Source organism: Limtongia smithiae (genome assembly GCF_038497785.1).
Source record: "Limtongia smithiae strain NRRL Y-17922 unplaced genomic scaffold V1518scaffold_3, whole genome shotgun sequence".
NCBI lineage: Eukaryota > Fungi > Ascomycota > Lipomycetes > Lipomycetales > Lipomycetaceae > Limtongia > Limtongia smithiae.
In genome coordinates, this window is record NW_027117624.1 from 535,365 (window position 1) to 560,063 (window position 24,699).

Here is a 24,699-nt window from a genome sequence, read left to right on the forward strand (position 1 = left end):
CCACACTCCACCAGCCACAGTGGCAAACGAGCCCTAACCCACTACTGCATTTTTTTTTTTCCAACATCAGAGTTTGTCGTGCCTGTTCAACTTTTCTCTTCCCTCGCTTCCTCTCTACCCACGACTCCTCCCCACAATCTCGATTCACTTCAACTACTATGAGTTACGGCAGAAGCAACGGCGGCTCTTATAGATCTTACGATCGTGACGCTAGCGGTGGCCGTTCTGACCGCTCTTACGGTGGCGGCGGTTACGGAGGCGGTAGCTCTTATGGCGGTGGCAGTTCCTATGGTGGCGGTGGCGGCGGTTCTTCCTGGGGTGGCAGCGGCGGCTCTTATGGCGGTGGTGGCGGCTCCTGGGGCGGCAGCAGTGGTGCTGGTGGTGACCGCATGTCTGCTCTCGGCTCCAGTTTGAAGAAGGCCGAATTCGACATGGACTCTCTTCCTCGTTTCGAGAAGAATTTCTACAAGGAGCACCCTGATGTTACTGCGCGCAGTGAGCGCGAGGTTGAGAAGTTCCGAGTCGAGAAAAAAATGGTTGTCAAGGGCAACGATGTCCCCAAGCCCGTGGAGACTTTCGAAGAAGCTGGCTTCCCGGATTACGTTCTTGGCGAGGTGAAGTCTCAAGGCTTCTCTGCTCCCACTGCTATTCAATCGCAGGGTTGGCCTATGGCTCTCTCTGGTCGTGACTTGGTCGGCATCGCCGAGACCGGTTCCGGAAAGACTTTGTCATACTGTCTTCCTGGAATTGTTCACATTAATGCGCAGCCTTTGCTTGCTCCCGGTGACGGGCCTATCGTTTTGGTTCTTGCTCCTACTCGGGAACTCGCTGTTCAGATTCAACAGGAGTGCACCAAGTTTGGAAAGTCGTCCCGGATCCGCAATACATGCGTTTACGGTGGCGTTCCTCGCGGTGGACAGATCCGCGATCTTGCTCGCGGAGTTGAGATTTGCATCGCTACTCCCGGTCGTTTGATTGATATGATCGAGTCCGGCAAGACCAACCTCCGTAGAGTTACTTATCTTGTTCTCGATGAGGCTGATCGTATGCTTGATATGGGCTTCGAGCCTCAGATTCGCAAGATTGTGGACCAAATCCGACCTGACAGACAGACTTGCATGTGGTCTGCTACTTGGCCCAAGGAGGTGGAGAGACTGGCGAATGACTATCTGCACGACTACATTCAGGTTAACGTCGGTTCCTTGGAGCTTTCTGCCTCGCACAATATCACCCAGATCGTTGAGGTCGTATCTGAGATGGAGAAGCGCGATAAGTATGTTTTGATGTTAAATTTGAAAGGCTTTAACTAATCCTTGCTAGACTCATCAAGCACCTCGAGAAGGCCATGGAGAAGGATAACGCAAAAGTTCTTATTTTCGTTGGCACAAAGCGTGTTGCCGATGATATTACAAAGTACTTGCGCCAGGATGGATGGCCGGCGTTGGCGATTCATGGAGACAAGGCGCAGAACGAGCGTGACTGGGTGTTGAACGAGTTCCGTACTGGAAAGTCGCCGATTATGGTTGCCACGGACGTTGCATCCCGCGGTATTGGTATGAGATATCTGATTTTATACCCGCTTTCCCCTTCTCCCCTCCCTGTTTACAAGTCTGAATTGCTCCTCTGCATTACTGGGCTCTATGAGCTCGCTTTTCTGCTCTCCCGTCATCAGACCATCGATCCTTTACGGCGGTGTGTGCCTGGTGGAGACTTCCGTATCCTGACAGCCGGGGTATGATGCTGAGAAATTGCTCCCTGAGTGTATATCATCGCGAGCGTGCTTAAGACATTGGCTTGAAGAAGCTGTGATTGGACAATGGACTGCAAACTGCGATAATGGCAGAAATTCTGGAAGATAGCTCTTTGAGTTGTTGAAGGAAGGATCTGAATACCGGCCTGTTGAGCTGGTGCAATACACAGAATGGCATTTGTTCGCGGTATGTCCTTGTCTGATTTGCTATATTCTTCGCTAGCTCACTTCGTGTGTGCGGAGAGCCGTATAGTGATGCATATCTTGTAGTGATTTATGCGTCTTTGATACGAGCAAGACAACTTGTCATCTGAGTTTGGTGTGAATGCTTCTTTTGAGGCTTAGCATCTGCTTAGAGTGGCCGATAGATGATTGGAGTGGTTTCTCAGAATAAGTCTATTTCAGATTATTCAATCGCATGCGATTTTATGATTTGATATTTGCGGAGAGCGGTTTGAGGGTGACAAGAATGAGTAAACACAGTGGGCTGCTTTGTTTTGTGGGTTCATTCGTATTGATAGCTAACCATTTTTGCAGACGTCAAGGACATCAAGTATGTCATCAACTATGACTACCCGAACAACAGCGAGGTATGTGCTTATTATACGATTCGATGGTTGCATGGTATGGTCACTAATTTGTATGCTGCAGGACTACGTGCATCGTATTGGTCGTACTGGCCGTGCTGGAACAACCGGAACTGCTATAACGCTGTTTACCAGCGACAATGCGAAGCAGGCGCGTGATCTGCTCACCATTCTAAACGAAGCGCACCAGTACGTGGACCCGAAGCTCGAGGAGATGGGCCGGTATTCCCGTGGAGGTGGCAATAGCCGCTATGGCGGTGGCGGTGGTCGTGGCTACGGTGGTGGCGGTCGTGGAGGTGGCGGCGGCCGGGGCGGCAGTGGCTACGGCAGCAACTCTGCTCCGCTTGGCCAGCGGAGGTGGTAGAAGGTCGGCGTGCTTTCTAGATCAGAGTAAGATGTTGCGTGATACTATTTTTTATACAAATGTACGTTGTAGACATAGAATTTGATGAGTGATATTATGGATTTTAAGAGAATGACGTGAACAAGAGTAATATGCAAGAGTAACCAAAAGAGAGCCTAGAACCCATCGGTGCCGTTGAAGCCGGTGAAACCGCAGAGGAGAAAGATCTTGTAATATGGCTTTTTTGAGATGGAATTGGCCCAGTTCCATGCAGAGGTCAGACGGCCGTCGATGCATGAGCCTGCGTCGTTGAAGTTGTCTGCTCCGGAGCCGTCGAAGGCGTGCTTGAAGAAGTCAGAAAGGATTGTCTTCTTCAGGTCGTCGACAGAAGCGAACTGCGAGACGATCCAGTCGTGGACGAACGGGTCACGAGCAATGGTGTCGATGTGAGAGAGGACAGCCTCTAGGGGGTTGAGGATCTGGGGCACCTGGAGGTACTTGTCGAGGAAGAACCATGCGTTGGGGACCGTGGTGTCGCCGAGATGCACTGCGGCAGAGCCAATCCAACCCTTTGCACGTTTCTGGGCCTGTGCGATAACGGAGTGCATCGCACGGCCAACTGAAGGACATGGCTGGACACGGTTGAGGCCCTGGCCGGTGTCGAGCAGGCGGTAGCGGGTGGAGGTGGAGAGGAGGTCATTGTCGGCAAGGGACCACAGCATGAACATGTCGTTCATGATGATTGACCACAGGGAGAGAGACTGGTTGACGTAGTAGTACTGTTTCTCGTGGTTGTGTGAGAGACGGGCGCCGGCACGACCATAAGAGATGGCGAGACCGAACTCGCGCTCGGCTTTGTCGGGAGTGAAGTATTGCTGGAGGTACTTTTGCATCTTTTCCACCGGGTTCTTGTTTGACCGCAGATAGGAGTGGTTGTCGCCAATGGAGTAAAGGCATTGGCGGATTTCATCAGCGGTGATGACGCCGGGCTTGGCGTAGGCTTTTGCAAGACCCTCAATTGCACGTTCCTTCTGCTTAATTTCGGCCTGGATTTGCGAGCGCTTCTTGTGCTCAGGGTATATCTCCGCGGTGGCAGCGACGACGAGGTTGTCTTCCAGTACAGCAAGCGCATCTTTGGACTCGAGAAAAGAGTAGACGGTGATGACGGGGGTGTAAAAGTCAAACTCCATGACCTGCAAGACCTCGGGCAGTCGAGAATCCATGACCATGTACATGAGCTTGCCAAAACTATCGCGCATTTTCTGCGGGTTCATGATCTTATACCGGCGGCCAATCTCGAACACTTTTTTGAACCACTGCGCGTTGCGCGCGTAGTCCTGGTCCTCGAGCATCTCCCGACCGGCTTTCATGTCGGTCGCGACGACAAGACCGGCCAGGATCGCGCAGATTTCTTGCAGCTGCGCGATGATGCGGCGAGCTTTTGAGCTGTAAAGTAGAATGTCGACCTTGTCGGTGTATTCGGAAACATTAAGTGCGGCCTCGAGGCTGCAGTGTGTTAGCGGGAGGTGAGAATGAGTCTGAATATGATAACGCACAGACGAAGAAGTTTGCGCTCAGGTTGGGTGAGCCGAAGCGGGATGTACTTTGCGCGAGCCATAATCCAGGCGCCGTAAGAAGCCGAGCCCGGGGAGACGATGACGATGGGCTCTGGTGGGAGCGTGAGCGAGGCGGCGTCAGTGTCGTTGCTGTGGTCTGGCGTTGGTGGCGCGTCAAGATCGTCGATGTCCATGTTGTTAACGGACGCGGCCGAAGAGGCAACTGTGCCGGGTGCTCCGGCGATGCCCGGCAGTGGCGTAAGACGTGTGGTCTTGTGCTGTCTCCGTTTCTGTAAGGAGTGTGAGCAGGTGTAATGGACCAGCGGAGGAGGACTCATACGCCAGTTCGGTGAAGGTGCGCGAAACAGACGTCGCAGAAGGGCTCATCGCAGTCTGCGCAGACGAGAGAAGCAGGCTGGTCACCACAATCGACGCACATTCCGTCAGGCACCGCGTCGATGTTGTCGCTGTTGGTCGCACCATCGGTAGCGTCAACGATGCCGGCGTCCGCGAGCGCCTGCTCCTGCGCCGCGAATCCGGCCGCGTCGGCGGCGACAAGGATCTGGTCGAGCTCGACCTTTTTCATTGTGTCGTCGGCGGTGTTTTAGGTCGTGCTTATCGTCACGCTGCACGAAGGAGACGTGAAGCTGTCGCAAAAGTTGGCGGTTGGTGGGTATTTTCTAGCAGGCGCCACTGCAATAGCGACACGGCAAGGGCAGACGCTGCCGCGTTGTGCACCACGTGCAAGGGCGACTGCAACACGCACTTAGCGCCGGAGCAGGACGATCGCGGAAGTGCAGGCTGTAGATTGTAGAGGACTGGGGCGTGGTCGTGGTCGTGAGCGCGTAGACGTGCTGACGCCTTCCTCTCGACGCATAGTGGCGCCCTCCACCACAACCAACAGCAATGGTGGAGATACCCTTCACCAACGGCAGCAGCAAACCGCCGCGCGTGCCGCGCGTGCTCACAATTGCAGGCTCTGATTCATCAGGCGGCGCAGGCATCGAGGCGGACCTCAAGACTATTACCGTCCATGGCTGCTATGGGCTGACATGTATCACCGCGCTCACCGCGCAGAACAGTGCGTTCCCCGCCTTCGCACGATGTATGATGCCGTTCTAATGCTCTTTGTAGCCACCGGCGTGCGCTCCATCCATGCAACCCCCGCGGAGTTTGTGGCAGACATGCTCGATATGGACTTCATCGATGTTGACGTGGACGCCGTCAAGACCGGCATGCTTGCATCCCGCGACACAATCCTGACCATCTCGCAGAAGCTCCGTGAGTACGGCGCGCGCAATATCTGCGTCGATCCTGTCATGATCAGCACCTCCGGCGCGCAGGTATGTTTGACCAGGAATTCTGTGTGTACAGCAGCAGATACTCACCGCTGTGTCTATCATAGCTATTGCCTGACTCCGCAGTTGACGCCTACATCTCCGAGCTCTTTCCGCTTGCGCTAATAATTACGCCGAACCTGCAGGAAGCGCAATTCTTGTACAGTGTCGCGAACGGCGGCAAGAGCTTTGCGGTCGACTCGCTCGATGACGCGAAAGCGCTCGCCGTCGCGCTGCACGCCCTCGGACCGAAATGTGTCCTGCTCAAGGGCGGTCACTTGCCACTGCTACCAACATACCGCCGCGCGACGGACGCGCAGGCGGCAGCAGCGCAGGAGAAGCAGATCGTGGCGGACGTGCTCTATGACGGCGCAGAGTTCACTATCGTTGAGTCGCCCTTTTTAGTTACAAAGAACACGCATGGTACTGGGTGCACGCTTTCATGTATGTTTGAGCTCAACTGCATTGGTATCTACTCTATTGACAATATCACAGCGGCCATTGCGTCCAATCTCGCAAAGGGTAGACAAGTCCCCGCCGCGGTGCGCGAGGCCATCGCGTACGTCCATGGTGCAATCGCGCATGGTGTCGAGATCGGCCATGGCAACGGCCCAATCAACCACATCCATCGCACGTACATCCAGCCAGCGGAGTGGCTGGGCGGACACACATAGCATATAGAATAGTTCAGTTATAGCACATAGAACCCATATAGGTAGGAGGTCTCGTCCATTGAGCCGCACGGCAAGCCGAACATGATTTTTCCGCAACCTGCGAGCTCAGCAACACACCCCATTCAACAGTCCGTCCACGGTCCGCGGCTCCGTTCATGTCGTAGCGTATCTAGCGCGCAGTCAGCTTAAACAATGCAGCTATTTCGGCCATGGCGGCATGCCTCGCGGCTGCTCGCTACACCCCGACCGGTTTCCTCAACTCCACGACGGGCGCCAACGCAGTTTCCCGTGGGTCAACACCAGCAGCGATTATACGCCTCTGCAGCCCGCGACGGCGACGAATGCGATGAAAGTGAGGGCATTGTAATTGACGTGCCGAATAAGCCGGTGTACCACAGCGTCACGGCCCGGCGAACAACAAGTACGACCAGCAGCAGAGAGCACGCGGAGGCCGCGACATACACGGCAGCCAAGATCGACGTCGTCGGCGGCGTTGAGTATCATCTTCACGACGATGAATTTACGAGTCCGACGTTAGCATCCATCGCAGGAGACGAAAAGGCGATACATAACCCAGCTACAGATGTCACCGACGACACCCCGTGGTACCAGCGGGCAGCGCGCTCCAGCAACCCCCACACAGACAGCGGCTTTGGCAGCAGCATCATACCAGATCTGCCCACACAGCCACCTATGCAGCTCGCTGCTTTAGTGCAATATCTCGTCGTCGATCTCCGCCTCTCAGACGTCAGTATCGTCGATCTGCGTGGTCGCGAGACCATTCACGGTCGCAATACGATCATGCTGATTGCGAGCGCGCGCAGCGAGCGACACGTTGGTCATTCTGCGGAAATGCTGAGTGGGTACCTTCGGCGCACATTCGGCGTAACAAATATGATGCGCGTGCTTAACAGCGAGCAATCCAAGAGCCGTACGCGCGTGTACGAGCGCAGGTTCAAGAAGAAGCTGTCTCGGTATGCTGGTGATGTGACCGCCTACGAGCAGGCTCTGAACGCCGGCGTCGCGAGAGGACCTACATGGATGATATTTGACACCCAGGTGGGCGGCATCATCGTGCATCTTGTCACGGGCGAGAAGCGATGGCAACTCGATCTTGAAGGGCTGTGGTCGCATGAGATCCCCAACTATCAAAAGAGGACAGACGAGCAATCTACGCCACGCACTGCCGGATCCAAAATCGATCTCATGCACGCGCGCGAGGAGGCGAAGAAAGAGAAAAAAGAGAGGAAACGGAATGCACGGAAACCCGCAGGGAGGCGGCTCGCCACCTCATTCGATCGGCCGCGACCAGAGTCGCCGGAGTACATATTTTTCGACCAGGTTGCACACACACGCCCCGGTCGTCAACATATCACCCCGGGTTTCCACCGCGTCGAGCTGCGACATGAGATGCACACGTCTACTGCGTGGTCTGCTACCTCCGCCGCCGAGACGGACAGTAGCGGCGTAGTGACTCGCACTGGGGGGGGAGAACCGAATATCTACGCACCGCCGCTGCTTGGTGACCCTGAGCGCCAGACGCTGCTCATACGCGCCGATGCTCTGCAGGACAAACTGCGGCACCTCAAGCCTTCGAGTGAAGATTTGTTCGAGCTGCAACATCTCCTTACCAAACTAAGCGTGAACGGTCACTATTGGTTTGTACGCAAGCTCGCTGCATACGCGCCGAACAGCATGCAGTTTTCTATGATGAAGGACGACTCGCGGAGTTTGCTGATCGCGGCGGTGACGAATAATCTCATCAAACGCAACCTCACACCGCCGCTTCCGCCATCTTCCGTGCACTTTGGTCGCCGTATCACCGACGAGGAAAACGAAGCGTACGAGCGCAGGAAAGTCGCGCACAAGCGCGCCAACGCGGCGGCGATTGAATTTGGCGCCAGCTTGTGGGCGCCGTCGACGTTCGCCGAGCTCGTGGCAAATCCCGGAGGCGGCTGGCTCCCGATACACTGGCGCCGGCGACTGGAATACCTACAAGTTGTTCACAGCATCGATTGCGACGCGGTGCCGGCGCGAGAGCTCACAATGCATCTTGTGCGGCAGCGCGCGAGCGGAGTGCCGGTCACTGTGGACGACGTGGTGCTAGTGCTCAGCGCGCTCGCGCTGAGTCGAGAATTTATACTACCCGACAAGCGCAAGGCGAATTCGGTGGCGCTGCACAACCAGCGGGAGTGGGACGAAGTGTCAACCCGCCGGTTTGCGGAGATCACATACCTGCTGCGCACAGTGGGCCGTGGTGTTATCTTCCCAGAGAACAAAGCAAAGAAGAAGAAAGCCAAGTCTGAGTCTGAGACAGAGGAGGAACCAAATCTACTCTTGAACGTGCGCGTGCTGACGACACTGTATCGTGCGTGTGTGCAGCTCGACACGGACGTGATGCGCCTGCGGCACAATCCGTTTCCGTTGTCGCTCGGGGCCGCGACGAAGCCGAACCTGTTCAGCGCGACTAACCCGCGAACGGCGCTGGTGGACAAGATTTTCATCGTCAAGGGCGTGCGCGCGCCGCCGAGCTTTGTGATGCTGCAGCTTTCGACGCTCGCGGCGGGGCGCGACTTTGACATGTTTTGGAAGCGATGGCGGGATCTCTACTTTAATGGTTTGCAGCGTGAGACGTGGATGTGGGAGATTGTCGCCGCGCTTGTCGCACGCTCAGGGGATGTCAACCAGATGAATTACTTCCTCACGGTGCAGTGGGACGCAATGCTGAGCGAGCTCGAGATGAATCAGCTCGGTGAGGACGCGGACGAAAAGGCCGAGCGGCAGTACCGCGCGCTGTCGCTGGAGATTATGAAGAATGGCGAAATGGAGTCGGAAGCCGAGACTGAGAGGAGAGTAAAGCCTGTGTTGACGAAGGCGCTAGCGCGGTCGGCGCTTGTGTGCGTGCAGTTGGTGGATCCCTTGCACGTGGTGTTTAACGAGATCGAGGGCCCGTGTCGCGAGTTTCTGGGCATGAGCGAGGACGACGATATCATGGAGACCCATGTGGACGAAGCTACTGCCGATGGCGCCAGCGCAGCTTTTGGGGCTACAGTGACAGAGGAGCTAGAAGAGGGCGATCAGGACGCGCAGTACAGACGTGAGACAGATCTCGAGGAAGAGCAGGAGAGCGAGGAAGAATTCCACGCATGAGTAGATATATGTATATAGCATGGTAAATAGTTTTTTTGTTTATAGTTTCGCCTGCTGTAGATCTGGATCGATATTGTTCCCGAGATGTTCTGTGCCAAGGAAACACGTGTGCTCGAGTCCTTTGGGAAAATACTCCTGCGCGACCCTGCCATCTTTGTAGTCCGGGTTGTATTTATACTCTTTGCCATACCCGAGCTCCTTCATCAACTTTGTCGGCGCGTTGCGTAAATGCACGGGAATCTCCGCCGCAGCAAAGCGCGGCTCCGACGCTATTGCTTCCTTGGCAGCGTTGTACGCGCGGTAAATTATGACCGACTTTGGCGCACGTGCAAGCTTGACCACGCAATGCGCGAGCGCAACATCGCACTCAGGCATGCCGAGTCGCTCGACCGCCTGATAAGTCGCGACGGCAAAGGGGAAGCACGACTCGTCGGCCAAGCCAACGTCCTCGGACGCCATGCGGACAAGCCGTCGCGCGACATAAAGCGGGTCTTCGCCACCCTGTAGCATACGCGCGAGATAGTACAGCGCCGCATCGGGTGCACTGCCGCGCACGCTCTTGTGGAGCGCCGAGATGGCATCATAGTGCGCGTCGCCGACGCGGTCGTAGAGGAGCATGCGTGCACGTTTGATCTCGTCGCGCACGCGCGAGAGGGGGATCTGCGGGACTGGGGAAGAAGAAGCAGACAAGCTTTTCAGCACTGTTTCGAGGAGATTTATACCCCACCGGGCATCGCCTGTGCAAAGTTCTGCGAGATAGCGCAGCGCGTCGTCGGCCACGAGTCCGGTTGCACCTGCGTCGATACCATAGTCGGCGGCGCAGGACACGGAGAGCCGTCGCAGGATCTCGTACACATCGTCATCTGAGAGCTTCTGTAACTGAAACACACGACAGCGGGATAGTAGCGCGGAGTTGAGTTTGAACGACGGGTTCTCAGTTGTCGCGCCGATTAGGATGATGTCGCCGCGCTCGAGAAATGGTACTAACCGGGATTGTTAGTATGAGAACGACAGCAATGGGAATAGAGACGTACGGAAGATGTCTTGCTGAGATCGTGTGAAGCGATGTACTTCGTCGAGAAAGAGGTAGGTGCGTCGGCCGGTGAGTCGCAGCTCGTTGCGGGCTTCGTCGAATACTTTCTTGCAGTCCGCGACCGAGGCAATTGTGGCGGAGAGTTCAACGAAGCGAGATTTTGTCGTTGCAGAGAATATCTAGACAGTTCAGTAAATGAATTAAACAGGAGGAGGCGAGAGACGTACGCGGGCGAGGGTGGTCTTGCCAACACCAGGTGGGCCCCAGAGGATCATGGACTGACATGCGCCCTCTGCAGACGTGTTAATATCTTCTGTACGAACCAAGCAGTTAGCACTCGCCTTCTATAAATCGGCGCAAAACGCCATGAGACCCGACAAGTTCAGCTTGTCCAACAAAGTCGTTGAGAGAGGTCGGTCTCGCGCGCTCTGCAAGCGGTCGAGGGTCCTTGCGATGGCGAAGCGCAGGTGTCGGCGTTGGTGGCAATGCCAGTTTCGGAGCCGAAGCCGGTTCACACGGTGTTGTGTATACAGATGCCTTCTTAATGCTGACAGGAGTATGTGAAATGCTGTCGGGGGAGTGTAGAGTACGAGATCGGACTGACTTCGGCGACGCGCCATCGTTGTCGAGTTTCGCGCGCTTGTGTGGCGGCGGCTTCCCGGTGCTGTCACCGCTGCTGCTGATACTACTCTCCGCTGCATCATCTTCGCTGCCAGACTCACTCAGAGCCACAGTCACCGGCGCTGCAGCGGAGGAAATCATGCTTTGCTGTCGCTTTGCCCGAGCAAAAATGGGCGCAATGGACGACGCTCGGCCACTAGCTGGCTCAGGCGGCGGCGGACAGCCGTAGTCGAGGTGACGCGTGACGTCGGCCTCGGTTGTGCGGGCGCCGCATATGGGACAGATGACGAGAGGCGCGGACATGGAGGATAAACCAAAGACACAATCGAAGACGCGTTTTGGACGCGCCCTGAAGGGGAATGCACGTGAGGACATGTGAGTCGGCACGTGCCGGCATTGTGTCGTCATCGCCCGCGGGCCTGGATTTTCTACTTCAGCCAAGACCGGCTCTATAGAGTAGTCAAGAAACAAACATGGACATCCAATGCACCCAAGAGCAAAAAAGTAACGCAAAGTACTGGCGGAGCCGCGCAGACACAATAAGAAGACACAAGACGTGGTAGAAACATATGCGCAGCCACAACAGCGATCGGCACGCACACAAAGACAAAGGATTACAGTACAGCACAACATACAAAACAAGTCAATTAATTGTACATGGTAGAGGGTAAACAAAAACGACAAGCGCGCGCAGGTCCCGACGCGATCGGCAGGGGCTGGTCGTGAGCATGCCGGAGAAGGGGGATATGATGGAGGACCGCACGGCGAGAGGAACGAGACTTTTTTTGCCGGAGATCGTGAACAAAGGCTGGGATCGTAATGACGAGCAGTCATGATGGGGGAGCTGAAAGCAAGAGGAGACAGATGTGATCGAAGACGGGTGGTAGGATAAGGAGGAGGAACAAACGAGATGTGGTCGACGATGATATGCGATAGCGGAGGAGCAGGAGCAGGACGAGGGATGAGGTGATGACGGCCACGCACGCTACTCCGGCTCGGCGTAGAACTGGCGCAGAAAGGTCTCGCTCTCCGCGTAGTCCTGGCGAGCTTGTTTGATGATGGAGCCAATGGTGGTGAGAAGATACTCCTGGTCGGTCACATCGGTGGTGCCGGTCTGGTCCTTGCCCGCGCCAAGATGCTGGATCATCTCGCAGGAGTCCTTGACACGGGTGAGGCCGAGGGCGGCAGACGAGCCCTTGAGAAAGTGACCGAGAGACGAGAGCTGGTCGAGGTCTTTGTCTTCGCTGGCGGAGAATGGAGTTAGAGCGGGCCGGAGGAGGATTACGGTGATATGGCAGTAGGCACTCACAGCGCGGCGTCCATCTGGTTGAAGGTGGTCTCGGCTTGCTCAAAAAAGTTCCATACAATGCCCTGAGAGAATTCGCGGTCATCTTCGTCGTCATCCATCTCGAGGATCTGACCGAAGGTGGTCCAGTCGACAATGTCTGGTGATGCAACTGGTGGGGCGTGGCCGGTGGCCGGGGCGGCCGAAGGCGGTGCAGCGGGAGCAGCGGCCGGCGCAGACATGGCGGAGGCAAGGCGGCGGGGGCGCGGAATGGAGGGTAGAGGTGTGGATTGGTGGTGGATGGGCGAAGGCGCCGGGGGAGCGGATGGTGGAGAAGGAAGGCGGCGAGGGCGAAGCGCAGTCTGCAAAGGCGCTTCTGCGAGCGTCCGCGATGGCGCACCGTCGCTGCCCTCCGCCTTGTGCTCCACGCAATACAGACATTGTATACGTTGCGTATGCACTCTTTCTGAGCACGCCTAGTATACTACTACACAACTGCACACCTTATCTCTACAATACGCGTTGCTCCCGCGAACCGGGCCTCGACTGAGGCCGCCGTCGTTCTCTCGCGTTCTCGCGTTGCTACGAACCGCACACCGCCACGCGTTGACGTCACACACAGCCACACCGCGCCGCGCCCTGGAAGTTCCACCGCCTGTGCGGCTCACCTCCAACCCTCGTTAACCCTCGCCTCTTCTCTCCCCCAACTACGCTTCACCACATGCCATGACCGTCCCCCCACAAGACGCCGCCCGGCTCGCGTCCTTCCATACCGCCCTGCGAGCATCTCGCCGCGTACTTGCGCTTATTGGTGCTGGCCTTTCCGCGTCGTCTGGGTTACCCACCTTCCGCGGCCAAGGCGGTCTCTGGCGCTCGCACGACGCTATCGAGCTCGCGACGCCCGAGGCATTCCTCGCCGACCCGGGCCTGGTCTGGCAGTTCTACTCTGCGCGCAGAGCTACCGCGCTCGCCGCACAGCCCAACCCCGCCCACTACGCGCTCGCAGACTTTGCGACCCGCCGCGGACGCAACTTCCTCGCTCTCACCCAAAATGTCGACGACCTCTCCCGCCGCGCCCACCACCCGCAGGCGCAGCTTCTCTCCCTCCACGGCTCACTCTTCACACTCAAATGCGCTGGCTTCTTCTGCGACTACGTCGACCCCTACAACACCGTGCACCCGCTCGTGCCTGCTCTCGCCACCGACAACACTGATGCTCCCCCGCGCTTCATCCCCAGTGCTGAACTACCGCATTGTCCTCGCTGCAAGACCACCCTGCTCCGGCCTGGCGTAGTCTGGTTCGGCGAGCCGTTACCATCAACTGTCGTCACAGAGGCGGACGACTTTATCGCTGCCGCCCCCGTCGATCTGATTCTCGTTATCGGCACCTCGGGCACCGTCTACCCTGCGGCATCCTATGTCTCTCGTGTCTCGGCACAGGGTGGCAAGGTCGCTGTGTTCAATACCGAAATCCCCGACGAGGATCTCGATCGGTTTGCCGTCCCATCGCTGTCTGAACACAGCACTACCGAAGACATCTACTGGTCCTTTAAGGGCGATGCCGCAGAGTGGCTTCCCCGGGCACTAAACCCCGTCCTCGAGCAGCCTCTACCGCCATAGCCATGTCCATGCTTATATATAAAATAAGAATACAGTACATCCTGCGCATAATTAGCATATTGCGCCTGTACGGTCCAGTCGCATGCCTACTTACCCTTGCGCTGACCCTACTTGCTGAAAAAAATATCCGGAAACCGCTGCACCAGATCTGCCAAAGTGTTTGCATTATCCATGTCTGTAGACTGTCAGCATTCTTCTCCAGGTACACCTCTCCTCACAGGCAACTTACTTAGACCTGTGCCGAAATCAGTTCCATCCAACATCCGAATCGTCAGGTCCGGCTGCACTTTCCCAGTCACCTCAAACGCGTGGCCAATAGCCATAGTATTATCCTGCACCCATTAGCGCCCATCGTCCAGCAGGCCGTCCTCTCTCCCTCGGTACTCACACTCGGCACGAAGACGCGCACAGTACCCTTCGCGTCCAACACTGCAACATCCCCGTTGATCTCCATGACCTTGCCCACTAATCGCACCGTCTGGTTCGGATATATGTGCAAGTGTGTCGCGTTTACGCGCGGGGTCGAGTCGGCTGGCATCTTGATGTGTGGTGGTGGGTTCGATGTACAGTCGCAATTGAGGTCCGCGGAGAGAACGCGATCAGTGAGGCGGTACGTGCCCCTCGCGTAACATGCGACGCGTCGACGTCGCGTCTTGACGCGTCGCGACCATTCTCTCCCATCACTACTCCCCCACACGGGCAACACCGGCTCACAATGCCCTCCGCCACCACGTCCTCCGGCCCGGACGCCTACTTTGCCACTCTTTCCCCCGCTCTCAGCAACATCTGCACACAGCTGCGCAAGTCATACTCGCTCTCCGCCGACGAGCTCTTCTACAAGATCGAGTCCCACCAACTCCAGCGTCTCCCCGCTGACGGCACACCTGTGAAACCTTCCGCCGGAGCAGACGAGCTTGATGAGCAGCTTCTTGAAGATCTGCGGCTGCAACTGCAGGAGCAGCTTGAGCGTCGGCGCGCACGGCAAGCGAAGCAGCACCAGCATGCGTCGCCATATGCGTCGAGTCCGTCAAGTGCCGGGACGCCGCTGAAGCGCAAGTTTGCCGGGCTCGCCACAACGCCGACGCCTGCGAAGACGATCGCTGACATGGCGACGACGCTCGCGCGCTCTTCACCTCTCAATGCCACGTATGTCACTCTTCGGCCACACCCTTGATACCTCATGCTAACTCATGTAGCTCATACACCCCCCGAGTCGGCTCTGCCACCGTTCTTGAAACACTCAACGACACTCTCACTACCTCGCACACTGGCACCGCCACCAAACCACGTCTCACGGCGTTCATGGACATGCGCAAGTACCATTTCCGCACGATGCGCCAGAGCCTACTCGAGACGTCCGAGTACCTCGACGAGCGCATCGAGCAATTCGCCGACCTCACACGGAAACAAATTCAGTCCGAGCGTGACGCAAAAGTGGCGGACAACAACGGCAGCGACGGCGCAGAAGTCGAGGTCGATCTTCTCGCGAACCCTGCAGCCATCTCGCACGGTGACGTGGTGGTAGTCGGTCGCATCGTCTCGGACTCTGTACAGCACGCTGACATCTCGCGGATCAACACCTCCTCCGTATTCCTGGAGACCTCCCGCCGCATGGGCTCCGGTGCGCGTGTGCCTTTGAGCTTTGGTGCATTCAAATCACGTCCCGGCACACTCTCATCACTCAGCATTTTCCCCGGTCAAATCGTCGCGCTGCGCGGCAGTAACCCGACGGGCACATGTTTCATGGTCTCCGGTATCGTTCACCTACCGGATCTACAACCGCACGCGTCGCCGCGCCGGCAGCTCGCGCAGCACTCAACCATGACGCGCACGGTGCTCGCAAAAGGTCCGTACACCACACGCGACTCGCTTTCCTATGCGCCGCTGCGCCAACTCGTCGACGACGCGATCGCCGCGCGCGCAGATGCGCTTGTACTGCTCGGCCCGTTCGTCGATGCCACGCACCCGTTGTTCCAGAATCGCAAGTGCGACGACGACGATGACGACCACGGCATGGACAACGGCGAAGATAACGCAGATCTTGCAGAGCTGCTGAGTCAGGGCGCTGCTTCGTTCGAGGACGTGTTCCGGCTCCGCGTAGCGCGCGAGATGCGGCGGTTCGAGAGCGCGTTACCGCATGCCCAGATATTGCTTGTCCCGGAATCTGGCCTGCGCGAGGCTATCCAGCAACACATTTCCTTTCCGGCCCCGCCTCCCGCTGTGCACACCACATCCACAGAGTCAACTGAGAGCAAGTTATCACTCGGCCTTGGCCGCCGTACGAAATGGCTGTGCAACCCCTCGTGCGTAGCACTCAACGCAAGTGTGCTCGGCATCGCCAACATCGACGTGCTCATGCAACTCGCCAAGGTCGAACACTTTGAAGTGCTCTCCGCCGGCGGCAGCGCACTAGTCGAACGCAGCGCGCTCACCCGCGGCGTACGCAACGTCCTCGCTCAGCGCTCGTTTTACCCAGTCTTTCCCCCGGCGCGCGATCACCAGCTCGAGCTGGGCTATATGGGACTCGCAGACATGACAGTGTTGCCTGATATCCTCGTGCTTCCGTCCGACCTTCGGTACTTTGCAAAAGTTGTCGATAGCGTCGTCGCGATCAACCCCGGCACGCTCACAAAGCACAAGAGCGGTGGTACGTATGCGGTTATTGATGTGTTGCCGTATTCGGCACAGAAAGGCATCAAGAACGAGGATGAGGACGAGGACGAGCTTATCGCACACGACGTGTGGCAGCGCTGCAAAGTTGAAATCCGCAAGATTTGATCATTAACTTCTACCCGTACACATACAAATATAAATCTTCTATGTGGCCCGCGGAACCTCACCCATCTTTTGCGAGTACTCGTAGAACCACTTGGCGGTATGCTCGCTCATCTGAGCGACTTGCGCCGACAGCCGCCAGGGGATGTCGAGTCTATCCATCTCGACCTCTATAAAGCGTGCTTTGTGCTCGGCCTCCTTGAACTCCGCGGAAACAAGCAGCTCTTCAAGCTCGGCGCGCTTCGTGACACGTCGACAGAAGTACGTGCTTGGGTCTGCACCAAACGTGGCAAACAGCTCCGTGTACTTCCAGTGTGGTGCGATGTCGTTGTACTTCGCCTCGGGCCCGTGGATAGCGCGCTCGATTGTGTAACCGTGGTTGTTGATGAAGAAGATCGTGGGGTTGTACTTGTTGCGCGTGATCGTGGAGAGCTCCTGGATCGTCATCATGGAGCTACCGTCGCCCTCAAATAGCACGACGCGACCATGCGGTCCAACTTTGTTCTCATCGATCTCGCGCTGGGCGACGCATGCGCCGAGCGCAGCGGGAAGTGCGAAGCCAATAGAGGAGTAATACAGCTGCGTAGTAAAATTGATGTGTCCGGGAAACTTGGCATCGTTGATGCCATACTGCGCGGTGCCCGAGTCGGCGAAGACGATGTCATTTGCCTCGAGGAAGTTGGACACAATGTAGCTGTAAAAGTACGAAGTCGAAATATCCGCGGGCGAGAGGACGACCGGCGCTGAGCCGATCGCGAGTGAAGCGACGGGGCGCGAGGCGGGGAGCTTCGCTACGTCGAGCTTCGCAACGAGTTTCTCTAGCACAGGAAGGAAGTGGACACCTTTGTGCACTTCGCCAAAGATAGACACATACGCGGGGTGCAGGATGATAAGGTGCTTCTCCTCAATGAATCGTGTGAATCCACCAGTGTTAGAGTCCGAGATGATCGGTCCAATGTTGATAACCAGATCCGAGCTCTCGACAGCCTCCGCCACGCCGGGGAGGGATAGACGGCCGTTGTACTGTCCTACAAAGTACGGCGAGTCCTCGTCAACGAAGCCCTTGGCGAGATCGGTCGAGAACGATGGGAACTTTGTTGTGTTGACAAGCGTCATGACAAGCTCGCGCGAGCGATGGCGGCGCGCGAGCAGGTCCGCGAGAATGGCGGGCTTCGTGGACGCGTAGATTGATTCGAGAATCTTGTCCGCAAGAAGGTCGTCGAGCTGCGGATCAGGGTTTGTGATCTTAAGCACGAGGGGTACGTCCAGCTTCGTCGTCAGTACAGGCGCGTTCACAATATCGAGTGGCACAAAGATGTACCCAGGCAGCGACCGCTTCCACACCGTTGTCAGCACAGCGTCGATATCCTTTGCGAGCGTCGTAACGTCCGTTAAGTGCGCCGAGCAGCAGCGCACTGGCGCACTCATACGCATATACACCTCGTGGTCCGGACTATCAAAATCTGCTGAACTCGGCAGCGTATGATGCATCCACATGCGCTCCGCCATCTCGGGGCGCGCGGGCACGCCAACGATATGCAGCAGTGGCACATGTTCTGCGAACGCGCCGGAGACGCCGTTGATCGCGGACAACTCGCCCACGCCGTACGTCGTGACCAGCACGCCCGGCAGGCCGCGTGCGCGGCCATAGCCATCCGCCGCGTACGCGGCGTTGAGCTCGTTGCAGCAGCCGACCCACTCGAGGCCCTTGACATTGAAGATATGATCGAGCAGCGTCATGTTGAAATCGCCGGGACAGCCGAGAATGCGCGTGATGCCCATCTGGTAGATCCTTTGGAAGAGGAAGGTGCCAAGCGGTATCGTGTCTGAGGAAGCCATGGTTTGCGTACTGGTGATGGAGGAGAGGAAAAGGAAGAAGAGTTTCGAGAAGAGAGCACAGGTGCGGGATCTTTTATAAGCGCCATTCCGCGCGGGCACCTCGAACCACACTGCCGCCAAACCGCTATCGCCGGCCTCCAGACTGCGCAGCCCTCCACTCCTTTTTTCTATATACCAAGTTCTGTTCGAGCAACAGACACTGCATTTGGCAGCTGTCTAAAATCGCGTCGCCTTGTGCTACGTTACGACAGTGTGACGACGATTCGGTCCTCGCTGCTCCCGCTGCCGGATGATGCCGGCGCCGAGATGCGCCGACTCGTCGTGACATCATCGCCCGCCGCTCCTCGCCCAATTGATCTCTCCACGCGCAAATCTAAAACGACGTACTTCTCCTTTTTAATATTCCACGCTTAACCATCAATTAATGGCGCGCCCATTTACGCCCTAAGTCCCTCACTCGCCCCCCTCCTCGTTGTTGTAGGAGAACGGCGAAGTCGCTGCCCCGGGAACACGCCGTGGCGCGTGCGCGATACTGCCCCTGCCCAGCCGCACACTAGCCTCATAAGGAAGCTATAAGCTTATATGGTCAAACTCTACTGTTCGGCTCGCACTCCGAAGCTTTTCACCAGTGTCCCGTCTCACTGGATTGCGGTCGGCCATGCACAAAGTACGAGGTCGCCAATTAGCTCCACAACCACCAGCACAAGTCTGTCCGAGTAAGTATATTTTACATACAGATACACAAACGCTACCAAGAATGCTTTACACCAACCAAACACCAAATTCCATCTATCCGGAGTGTATATGACTTGCGCATCCACATGAGTGCTGAGCCCACTGAATGATGAAGGAGAGAGAGAATGAAAGAGGGAAAATAAGCGAAAAACCAAAAAAAAGAATGTAGTAGCCAAATCTCAAGTTTTTTTAGTATGTGCCGATCTAGTTCTCCAGAGCTTGCAGCTTGACCAGCTCGAAGTATCGGCCTTTAAGCGCCAACAGCTGCTGATGAGTGCCGCTCTCGGCGATACGACCGGCATGGAACACATAAATAATATCCGCGTTTTGGATCGTGCTGAGTCGGTGCGCCACCGCGATTGTGGTGCGGCCCTTCGACGCGCTGTCAAGCGCAGCCTGCACGACCTTCTCCGACTCCGAATCCAGCGCGGAGGTAGCCTCGTCGAGGAGGAGCACCTTTGGCTTGCGGATAAGCGCACGTGCAATAGCAATACGCTGCTTCTGGCCACCGGACAAGAGCATACCCTTCGCACCACACATGGTGTCGTAAGCCTCTGGGAGCGACATGATGAAATCGTGAACGTTGGCAGCGCGGCATGCGGCCTCGACTTCCTCATCTGTAACAGCATGCAACGAGCCAAGCGAGACGTTGTACTTGATCGAGCCCGCGTACAAAACAGGCTCCTGCTGCACAAGCGCGATATTTGACCGGTAAGACGACACGTTCAGCTCCGAGACATTAACGCCGTCAAGGAGTACCGCGCCACGCTGTGGTCTGTAGAACGACTCGATCAAGCCAATTGTGGTCGACTTGCCACAGCCCGACGCGCCAACGAGTGCAATGAATTGGCCCTTCTTCACCTTCAGGTTCAGGCCGGCCAGAACAGGCACCTCGAGACGCGTTGGATACCGGAAGTGAACGTCCTTGAACTCGATCTCGCCGTTGACCTCTGTCGGGTTGAGCATGCTGCCCTCCGTGCTCGTGGCATCGATCTCGGGAACCGCCTCGAGCAGCTCCTTGATGCTGCGACCAGCACGCAGCGCCTTGCCCATCTCCGGAGCGAAAGTGAACACCGTCGTCGACGTCTCGGATCCAAACACGACCAGCACAAACACAAAGAAGAACTGGAATAGCGTGTACTCGCCTGATGCGACGAGCAGACCGCCGAACCAGAAACCTAGCGCCATGATGAAATACTGCATGCCGCGCGCAATACCGTCGAGAAGCGCAGACTTGTTGTTTGCCCGGCGGTTCGACTTGACCATCTTCTCAAGACTGTCATGATACCGGCCCATGATCTCCTGCTCGCGAGTGAGCGAAATAACAGTGCGAATAGCTGACGTCGCCTCGCACGCGTAGTCCGACGAGCTCGAGTTCTCGTTCTTGGTCTGCTCAATGAAGTTCGACAGATACTTGAACCGGAAGTAGCCGACAACGAGAATAATCGGGATAGTGCCGAACATAACCAACGCAAGCTTCCATCCAATGATCAGCGACACGATCGAGCCAGCACCAAGAATAACCAATGACTCCACCATCTTGTTCGTGGTCTCGCCGCCAAGCGCGTCGATGGCCTGCGAATCGCTCGTCAGTGATGACGTCAGCGCGCCGACGGTGTGCTCGCCCTCGTCGAAGTATGAGATATCCTGGCGTAATAGCTGTCGGAAAGACATCTCGCGGATCTTACGAACTAGACGACTCGACGAGTATCCCAGGAAAGACCCGGCAATCGCGTTGGAGAAGAACAGAATAATACCATGCATGAACATAAACGCGGCAAGCGGATAGAGAGTTCGGCGTAAAGTATCAAAGTAGAATGGCATGCCGTAGCGCTGGAAAGCCTGCAGAGCGGTACCGTACAAGAACGACATGCCGATGTACGCGACACCAGTAATACCGCCAGAGTATAATCCGATCAAAAGCGACGTGAGATCCGAGCGGCCTATGTTGAATAGCATCCGCAAAATATCAATGGCTGACGCAAGCGGCTTCTCAGCCTTCTCCTCAGCCGCGTACGAGCTGATGGCAACAGACTTGCCGGTCTTAATCTTTGCGAGTGCGAGATTGGTGTTGTACTTAGTAAGTGGGATGCCCTTCTCATTGAAATCGACGCTGCTGTTCTCTTCTGAGTCGGAGCTGTCGGACGCCGCAGTCGAGTTGTCTGCGCCATCGATGCTCTGAGCCTGCACGAGTCCGTAGTATTCAGTCTTCTTTGCTATCAACTCCTCGTGCGTGCCCTGCTCGAGAATAACACCACTGCGCATGACAACAATGCGGTCCGCGTCCTTGATCGTCGATAGTCTGTGAGCAATAACAATAGTAGTCCGGTTCTTGGACGCACGGTCAAGCGCTTCCTGGACAACGCCCTCGCTCTTGGTGTCAAGTGCAGACGTGGCTTCATCGAGTAAAAGAATTCGAGGGTTCGAAACAATGGCGCGCGCAATGGCAATCCGCTGCTTCTGGCCACCTGACATGAGGAAACCGCGCTCGCCGACCTGGGTCTCGAGCTTGTCCGGCATGTTGTTAATGAAATCCCAAGCATTCGCCTGCTTGCACGCCTCGACGACGAGCTCCATCTTCTCGCTCTTAGATGCAGTCTCGTACTTAGTGCCGATCAATCCAAATGCAATGTTGTCGAAAATAGAACACGCAAACAAGCTCGGCTCCTGGGAGACAAGCGCGATGTTCTGGCGCAGCCATCGCGTGTTGAGGTCCATGATGTCGTGTCCGTCGAGAAAGATCTGGCCAGAGAGAGGGTTATAGAAACGCTCAATCAGACCAATGATAGTACTCTTGCCTGAGCCGGATGAGCCCACTAGCGCGATCGTCTCGCCTGCGGGGATGTCGAGGCTGTAGTTATCAAGAACTGTCACGTTAGGACGCGACGGGTAGATGAAACGAACATTGCGGAGTTCAATGTGGCCCTCAACCTTCTCAAGACGCTTGCCGGCCTCGGATGAGGAGTCGATAGCCGACTTACGGTCGATGGTCGCAAATATTTTGGTTGACGCGGCCAGACCGGTCGCGATGTTGGCGAGGTACGGCGAGATGATGGTGAACGAGAACGCACCCTGGAACAGAGTCATGATGACGGTCATGATAACACCAACGGAAAGCTCGCCGGTCGTATAGTGGTATGTGCCCTGGTAGTACGCCAACGAATCAATGCCGAACGCAAACAAGTGCGTGAAACCGGTCTGCAGCGCGCTCGCGTATCCGACCTTGATGTTGTACTTCTCCGCAATGACAAGGAACTTGTCATACGCCTGCACCATTCGCTCTTGGATCCCAAAAGCCTGCACATTGCGCACGCTGGAAATAGCCTCTTCAGCGAGCGTCGCGCCGACACCGTAACTGTCCTGCGACTTCTCAGCGTACTTTGTGATCGCCCACGAGCCGATGAAGCTGGTGGCAATGATAGCCGCGACGTTGCCGAGGATGATCGAAGTGAGAATGTATGACTGCGAGTACGCGACAGCGATAGAGCCTATGAAGGTCGTAGAGTGCGAGATGACGTACGAGATCTTCTCGGACAGCGCGTCCTGCATGAGCACGGTATCAGAGGAAATGCGGGTCGTAATCTCGCCTGCGCCGAGTTTATCGAAATAGCCGATATTCTGTCGCAGTGTCGCGGCCAGGTACTGCTCACGAATGCGCGAGGAGAGCACCTCGGCACGGTCAATGAATATGAACGACTTGATGTATGTGAGAAGAACGACGGCGACACCAATCAGCGCGAGAAAAAGCGCGTTTCGGCTGATGCTGCGGACAAATTCAGACGAGTCCATTGAGTAGTACTCGTACTCGCTCGTGTAGTTGTTGTAGTACGACTCGTTGCTGGGGGTGTAATACCAGTACCCACTAGTCTCGTTATAGGTCATTCCGGCGGTCTTGTTGGTATAGCTCGACTCCATGTCCTTGTAGTAGCTAGAGTTGAAATACGAAGGTGTCCGGACCATGCTACCGAGATCCGTGAAGTCCTGCGTGGCGAAGCCAAATACGAACGACATGAGCGGTCTCATGAGACCTTCCAAGACGGAGGCGAGGACGCCAACGCTGAGAAGGATCTTGTCGTTGCTGTTGGCATACCTGTACAAGCGGAAGAAGGAGGAGCTGATGTTGGGGACGACAACTTGCTGGCGCAGGATTTCGGCGTCTCTGTCAGACAGGCCAGAAAACTCGTCGCTGAGGCCATCGATGGCGGCGTAGCCTCCACGATTCTTGCTCTCGGTGCTCGCAATGGACTCGGTGTCGGAGCTTAAGTCCTTGACCGAGACGTTGAGCGGCGTCTTCTCCTCGTCGTACTTTGGCATATTTGGACGACGGCGGAAGTTGGACAGGGCGGCGCAGGAACTGGGCAGAAAGCAAGTCGGAACTATAGAGGTATATGAGAGAAGCCCAATTGACGGGCCTGGAAGCGCTTTGACAGAATGCAGATGGACATAGCGCTGTTACCGATCATCATCGCGATACTGAGCAGGAATGATAAGCCTCGTGCACAGGGCAAACCCCCGCAACCTCCAAGCTCCAGCAGCACGCGCGGTGACACGCCTCCGTCGTGAGTCAGCGCGCCTACATATTCGTTTCAGCGCCTCGTTTTCGCCGTTGCGCCTGCCTGCCCACTCGCAAGCTTCATGGACGTGGACGAGCAGTAGCCAATGTCTGCCGAAGCGGCAAACCCAAACTCCAGGCTACGTCGTAGTCCTCTCTACGAACAACCCTTCCACAAATCCATGGTGGCAAAGCCACCACTACCAGTCTGCTCTGCCCGCGGTCCTACCGTCTGCAGGTACCCCACTGGCCCGATCCAAGCGGGTACTGAGCGCATGCACAGAAGCCACACTGCGAGTCGATAGACGACGCACTGATCAGAGCTCGAACTGTGCCGGGCCTCCGAACAGACCCTCGAGCTCCGCTATGGGCGGGCGTGCACGACACCTCTGATTTCGAGCGCGTTTTTAAAATCTCTCTACGCGACTATATGTCTTCCGTATGCAGTGTCCTGCTCGAACGATGATGGCGGCGGTGAGTCTTCAGAGATGACTCTGCCGCAGTCATCGCAATCAGTCATCGTCCGTCACTTTCCGCGCGTTCCGGCCGAACGGCGGACGAGACAAGACATCCAACGGAGATGTGGAAATCCGAGGAGCGGAGTCTTAATGTGCACGCAAAGTCAGTCTCCGGCGCCTCTTTGCTCCGCGATAAGGAATTGCTGACTCGTGCCAACCTCACACTGTTGTAACCCCTCCCACTCGGCTATCGTACTTCCTGTCTCTCTGCGCCTCATTCATCGGCGACCAAATCACAGAGGGTATATTTTCAGACATCTCAAGATCCTTGTCTCCGCGACACGAGATCCGCAGCGGCATGTGAGCTCGCATTGAAGGCGATCT

General features: G+C 56.5%; 11 protein-coding genes across 11 annotated transcripts; 5 read left to right on the forward strand and 6 right to left on the reverse strand.

Moving 5' to 3' along the window:
- Window positions 1-102: 102 nt before the first annotated feature.
- V1518DRAFT_413490 (ATP-dependent RNA helicase) lies at window positions 103-2,808 on the forward strand. Its single transcript, XM_066903329.1, has 4 exons — window positions 103-1,273; window positions 1,321-1,553; window positions 2,288-2,340; window positions 2,402-2,808. The coding sequence occupies exons 1-4, from the start codon at window positions 159-161 to the stop codon at window positions 2,699-2,701; spliced, it is 1,701 nt and encodes a 566-aa protein (XP_066760694.1). The 5' UTR covers window positions 103-158; the 3' UTR covers window positions 2,702-2,808.
- V1518DRAFT_413492 (uncharacterized protein) lies at window positions 2,728-5,263 on the reverse strand. The gene is made up of 3 exons (XM_066903330.1): window positions 4,577-5,263; window positions 4,237-4,526; window positions 2,728-4,186 (listed from the first exon to the last, which is right to left on the reverse strand). The coding sequence occupies exons 1-3, from the start codon at window positions 4,820-4,822 to the stop codon at window positions 2,857-2,859; spliced, it is 1,866 nt and encodes a 621-aa protein (XP_066760695.1). The 5' UTR covers window positions 4,823-5,263; the 3' UTR covers window positions 2,728-2,856.
- On the forward strand, window positions 5,143-6,501 carry V1518DRAFT_449212 (Phosphomethylpyrimidine kinase-domain-containing protein; the record flags this gene model as incomplete). The annotated part of the gene is made up of 3 exons (XM_066906495.1): window positions 5,143-5,317; window positions 5,371-5,579; window positions 5,642-6,501. 3 exons carry the CDS (start codon window positions 5,143-5,145, stop codon window positions 6,245-6,247), a joined length of 990 nt encoding a protein of 329 aa, XP_066760696.1. The 3' UTR covers window positions 6,248-6,501.
- On the forward strand, window positions 6,440-9,397 carry V1518DRAFT_371663 (uncharacterized protein; the record flags this gene model as incomplete). The annotated part of the gene is made up of 3 exons (XM_066901360.1): window positions 6,440-8,047; window positions 8,180-8,504; window positions 8,565-9,397. 3 exons carry the CDS (start codon window positions 6,440-6,442, stop codon window positions 9,395-9,397), a joined length of 2,766 nt encoding a protein of 921 aa, XP_066760697.1.
- A 19-nt stretch (window positions 9,398-9,416) lies between these two features.
- Window positions 9,417-11,354, reverse strand: V1518DRAFT_449220 (uncharacterized protein; the record flags this gene model as incomplete). Its single annotated transcript, XM_066906496.1, is given in 4 exon segments — window positions 9,417-10,380; window positions 10,432-10,609; window positions 10,658-10,774; window positions 10,794-11,354. The coding sequence occupies 4 exon segments, from the start codon at window positions 11,352-11,354 to the stop codon at window positions 9,437-9,439; spliced, it is 1,800 nt and encodes a 599-aa protein (XP_066760698.1). The 3' UTR covers window positions 9,417-9,436.
- Window positions 11,355-12,036: 682 nt separating this feature from the next.
- On the reverse strand, window positions 12,037-12,578 carry V1518DRAFT_404473 (signal transduction histidine kinase; the record flags this gene model as incomplete). Its single annotated transcript, XM_066901891.1, has 2 exons — window positions 12,037-12,295; window positions 12,361-12,578. 2 exons carry the CDS (start codon window positions 12,576-12,578, stop codon window positions 12,037-12,039), a joined length of 477 nt encoding a protein of 158 aa, XP_066760699.1.
- Window positions 12,579-13,053: 475 nt separating this feature from the next.
- V1518DRAFT_413502 (NAD-dependent deacetylase) lies at window positions 13,054-14,007 on the forward strand. The gene has a single exon (XM_066903331.1). It carries the CDS (start codon window positions 13,063-13,065, stop codon window positions 13,954-13,956), a length of 894 nt encoding a protein of 297 aa, XP_066760700.1. The 5' UTR covers window positions 13,054-13,062; the 3' UTR covers window positions 13,957-14,007.
- A 5-nt stretch (window positions 14,008-14,012) lies between these two features.
- On the reverse strand, window positions 14,013-14,619 carry V1518DRAFT_201626 (replication factor A protein 3). The gene is made up of 3 exons (XM_066900898.1): window positions 14,345-14,619; window positions 14,186-14,288; window positions 14,013-14,131 (listed from the first exon to the last, which is right to left on the reverse strand). Exons 1-3 carry the CDS (start codon window positions 14,492-14,494, stop codon window positions 14,064-14,066), a joined length of 321 nt encoding a protein of 106 aa, XP_066760701.1. The 5' UTR covers window positions 14,495-14,619; the 3' UTR covers window positions 14,013-14,063.
- Window positions 14,592-16,790, forward strand: V1518DRAFT_413507 (DNA polymerase alpha subunit B N-terminal-domain-containing protein). Its single transcript, XM_066903332.1, has 2 exons — window positions 14,592-15,102; window positions 15,153-16,790. The coding sequence occupies exons 1-2, from the start codon at window positions 14,672-14,674 to the stop codon at window positions 16,732-16,734; spliced, it is 2,013 nt and encodes a 670-aa protein (XP_066760702.1). The 5' UTR covers window positions 14,592-14,671; the 3' UTR covers window positions 16,735-16,790.
- Window positions 16,754-18,817, reverse strand: V1518DRAFT_201555 (thiamine diphosphate-binding protein). Its single transcript, XM_066900897.1, has one exon. The coding sequence runs from the start codon at window positions 18,568-18,570 to the stop codon at window positions 16,774-16,776; it is 1,797 nt and encodes a 598-aa protein (XP_066760703.1). The 5' UTR covers window positions 18,571-18,817; the 3' UTR covers window positions 16,754-16,773.
- A 463-nt stretch (window positions 18,818-19,280) lies between these two features.
- On the reverse strand, window positions 19,281-24,041 carry V1518DRAFT_413508 (P-loop containing nucleoside triphosphate hydrolase protein). The gene has a single exon (XM_066903333.1). It carries the CDS (start codon window positions 23,617-23,619, stop codon window positions 19,510-19,512), a length of 4,110 nt encoding a protein of 1,369 aa, XP_066760704.1. The 5' UTR covers window positions 23,620-24,041; the 3' UTR covers window positions 19,281-19,509.
- Window positions 24,042-24,699: the final 658 nt, after the last annotated feature.

Coding starts and splice junctions, on each gene's coding strand:
- V1518DRAFT_201555 (XM_066900897.1), bottom strand. CDS start 18,570: ATGGCTTCCTCAGACACGATACCGCTTGGCACCTTCCTCTTCCAAAGG.
- V1518DRAFT_413502 (XM_066903331.1), top strand. CDS start 13,063: ATGACCGTCCCCCCACAAGACGCCGCCCGGCTCGCGTCCTTCCATACC.
- V1518DRAFT_413507 (XM_066903332.1), top strand. CDS start 14,672: ATGCCCTCCGCCACCACGTCCTCCGGCCCGGACGCCTACTTTGCCACT. Junction 15,103..15,152: donor TCTTCACCTCTCAATGCCAC/GTATGTCACTCT, acceptor TAACTCATGTAG/CTCATACACCCCCCGAGTCG.
- V1518DRAFT_413492 (XM_066903330.1), bottom strand. CDS start 4,822: ATGAAAAAGGTCGAGCTCGACCAGATCCTTGTCGCCGCCGACGCGGCC. Junction 4,527..4,576: donor CGCACCTTCACCGAACTGGC/GTATGAGTCCTC, acceptor CACTCCTTACAG/AAACGGAGACAGCACAAGAC. Junction 4,187..4,236: donor GAGCGCAAACTTCTTCGTCT/GTGCGTTATCAT, acceptor AACACACTGCAG/CCTCGAGGCCGCACTTAATG.
- V1518DRAFT_413490 (XM_066903329.1), top strand. CDS start 159: ATGAGTTACGGCAGAAGCAACGGCGGCTCTTATAGATCTTACGATCGT. Junction 1,274..1,320: donor GAGATGGAGAAGCGCGATAA/GTATGTTTTGAT, acceptor AATCCTTGCTAG/ACTCATCAAGCACCTCGAGA. Junction 2,341..2,401: donor ACTACCCGAACAACAGCGAG/GTATGTGCTTAT, acceptor TGTATGCTGCAG/GACTACGTGCATCGTATTGG.
- V1518DRAFT_201626 (XM_066900898.1), bottom strand. CDS start 14,494: ATGCCAGCCGACTCGACCCCGCGCGTAAACGCGACACACTTGCACATA. Junction 14,289..14,344: donor TGCGCGTCTTCGTGCCGAGT/GTGAGTACCGAG, acceptor TAATGGGTGCAG/GATAATACTATGGCTATTGG. Junction 14,132..14,185: donor TGATTTCGGCACAGGTCTAA/GTAAGTTGCCTG, acceptor GACAGTCTACAG/ACATGGATAATGCAAACACT.
- V1518DRAFT_413508 (XM_066903333.1), bottom strand. CDS start 23,619: ATGCCAAAGTACGACGAGGAGAAGACGCCGCTCAACGTCTCGGTCAAG.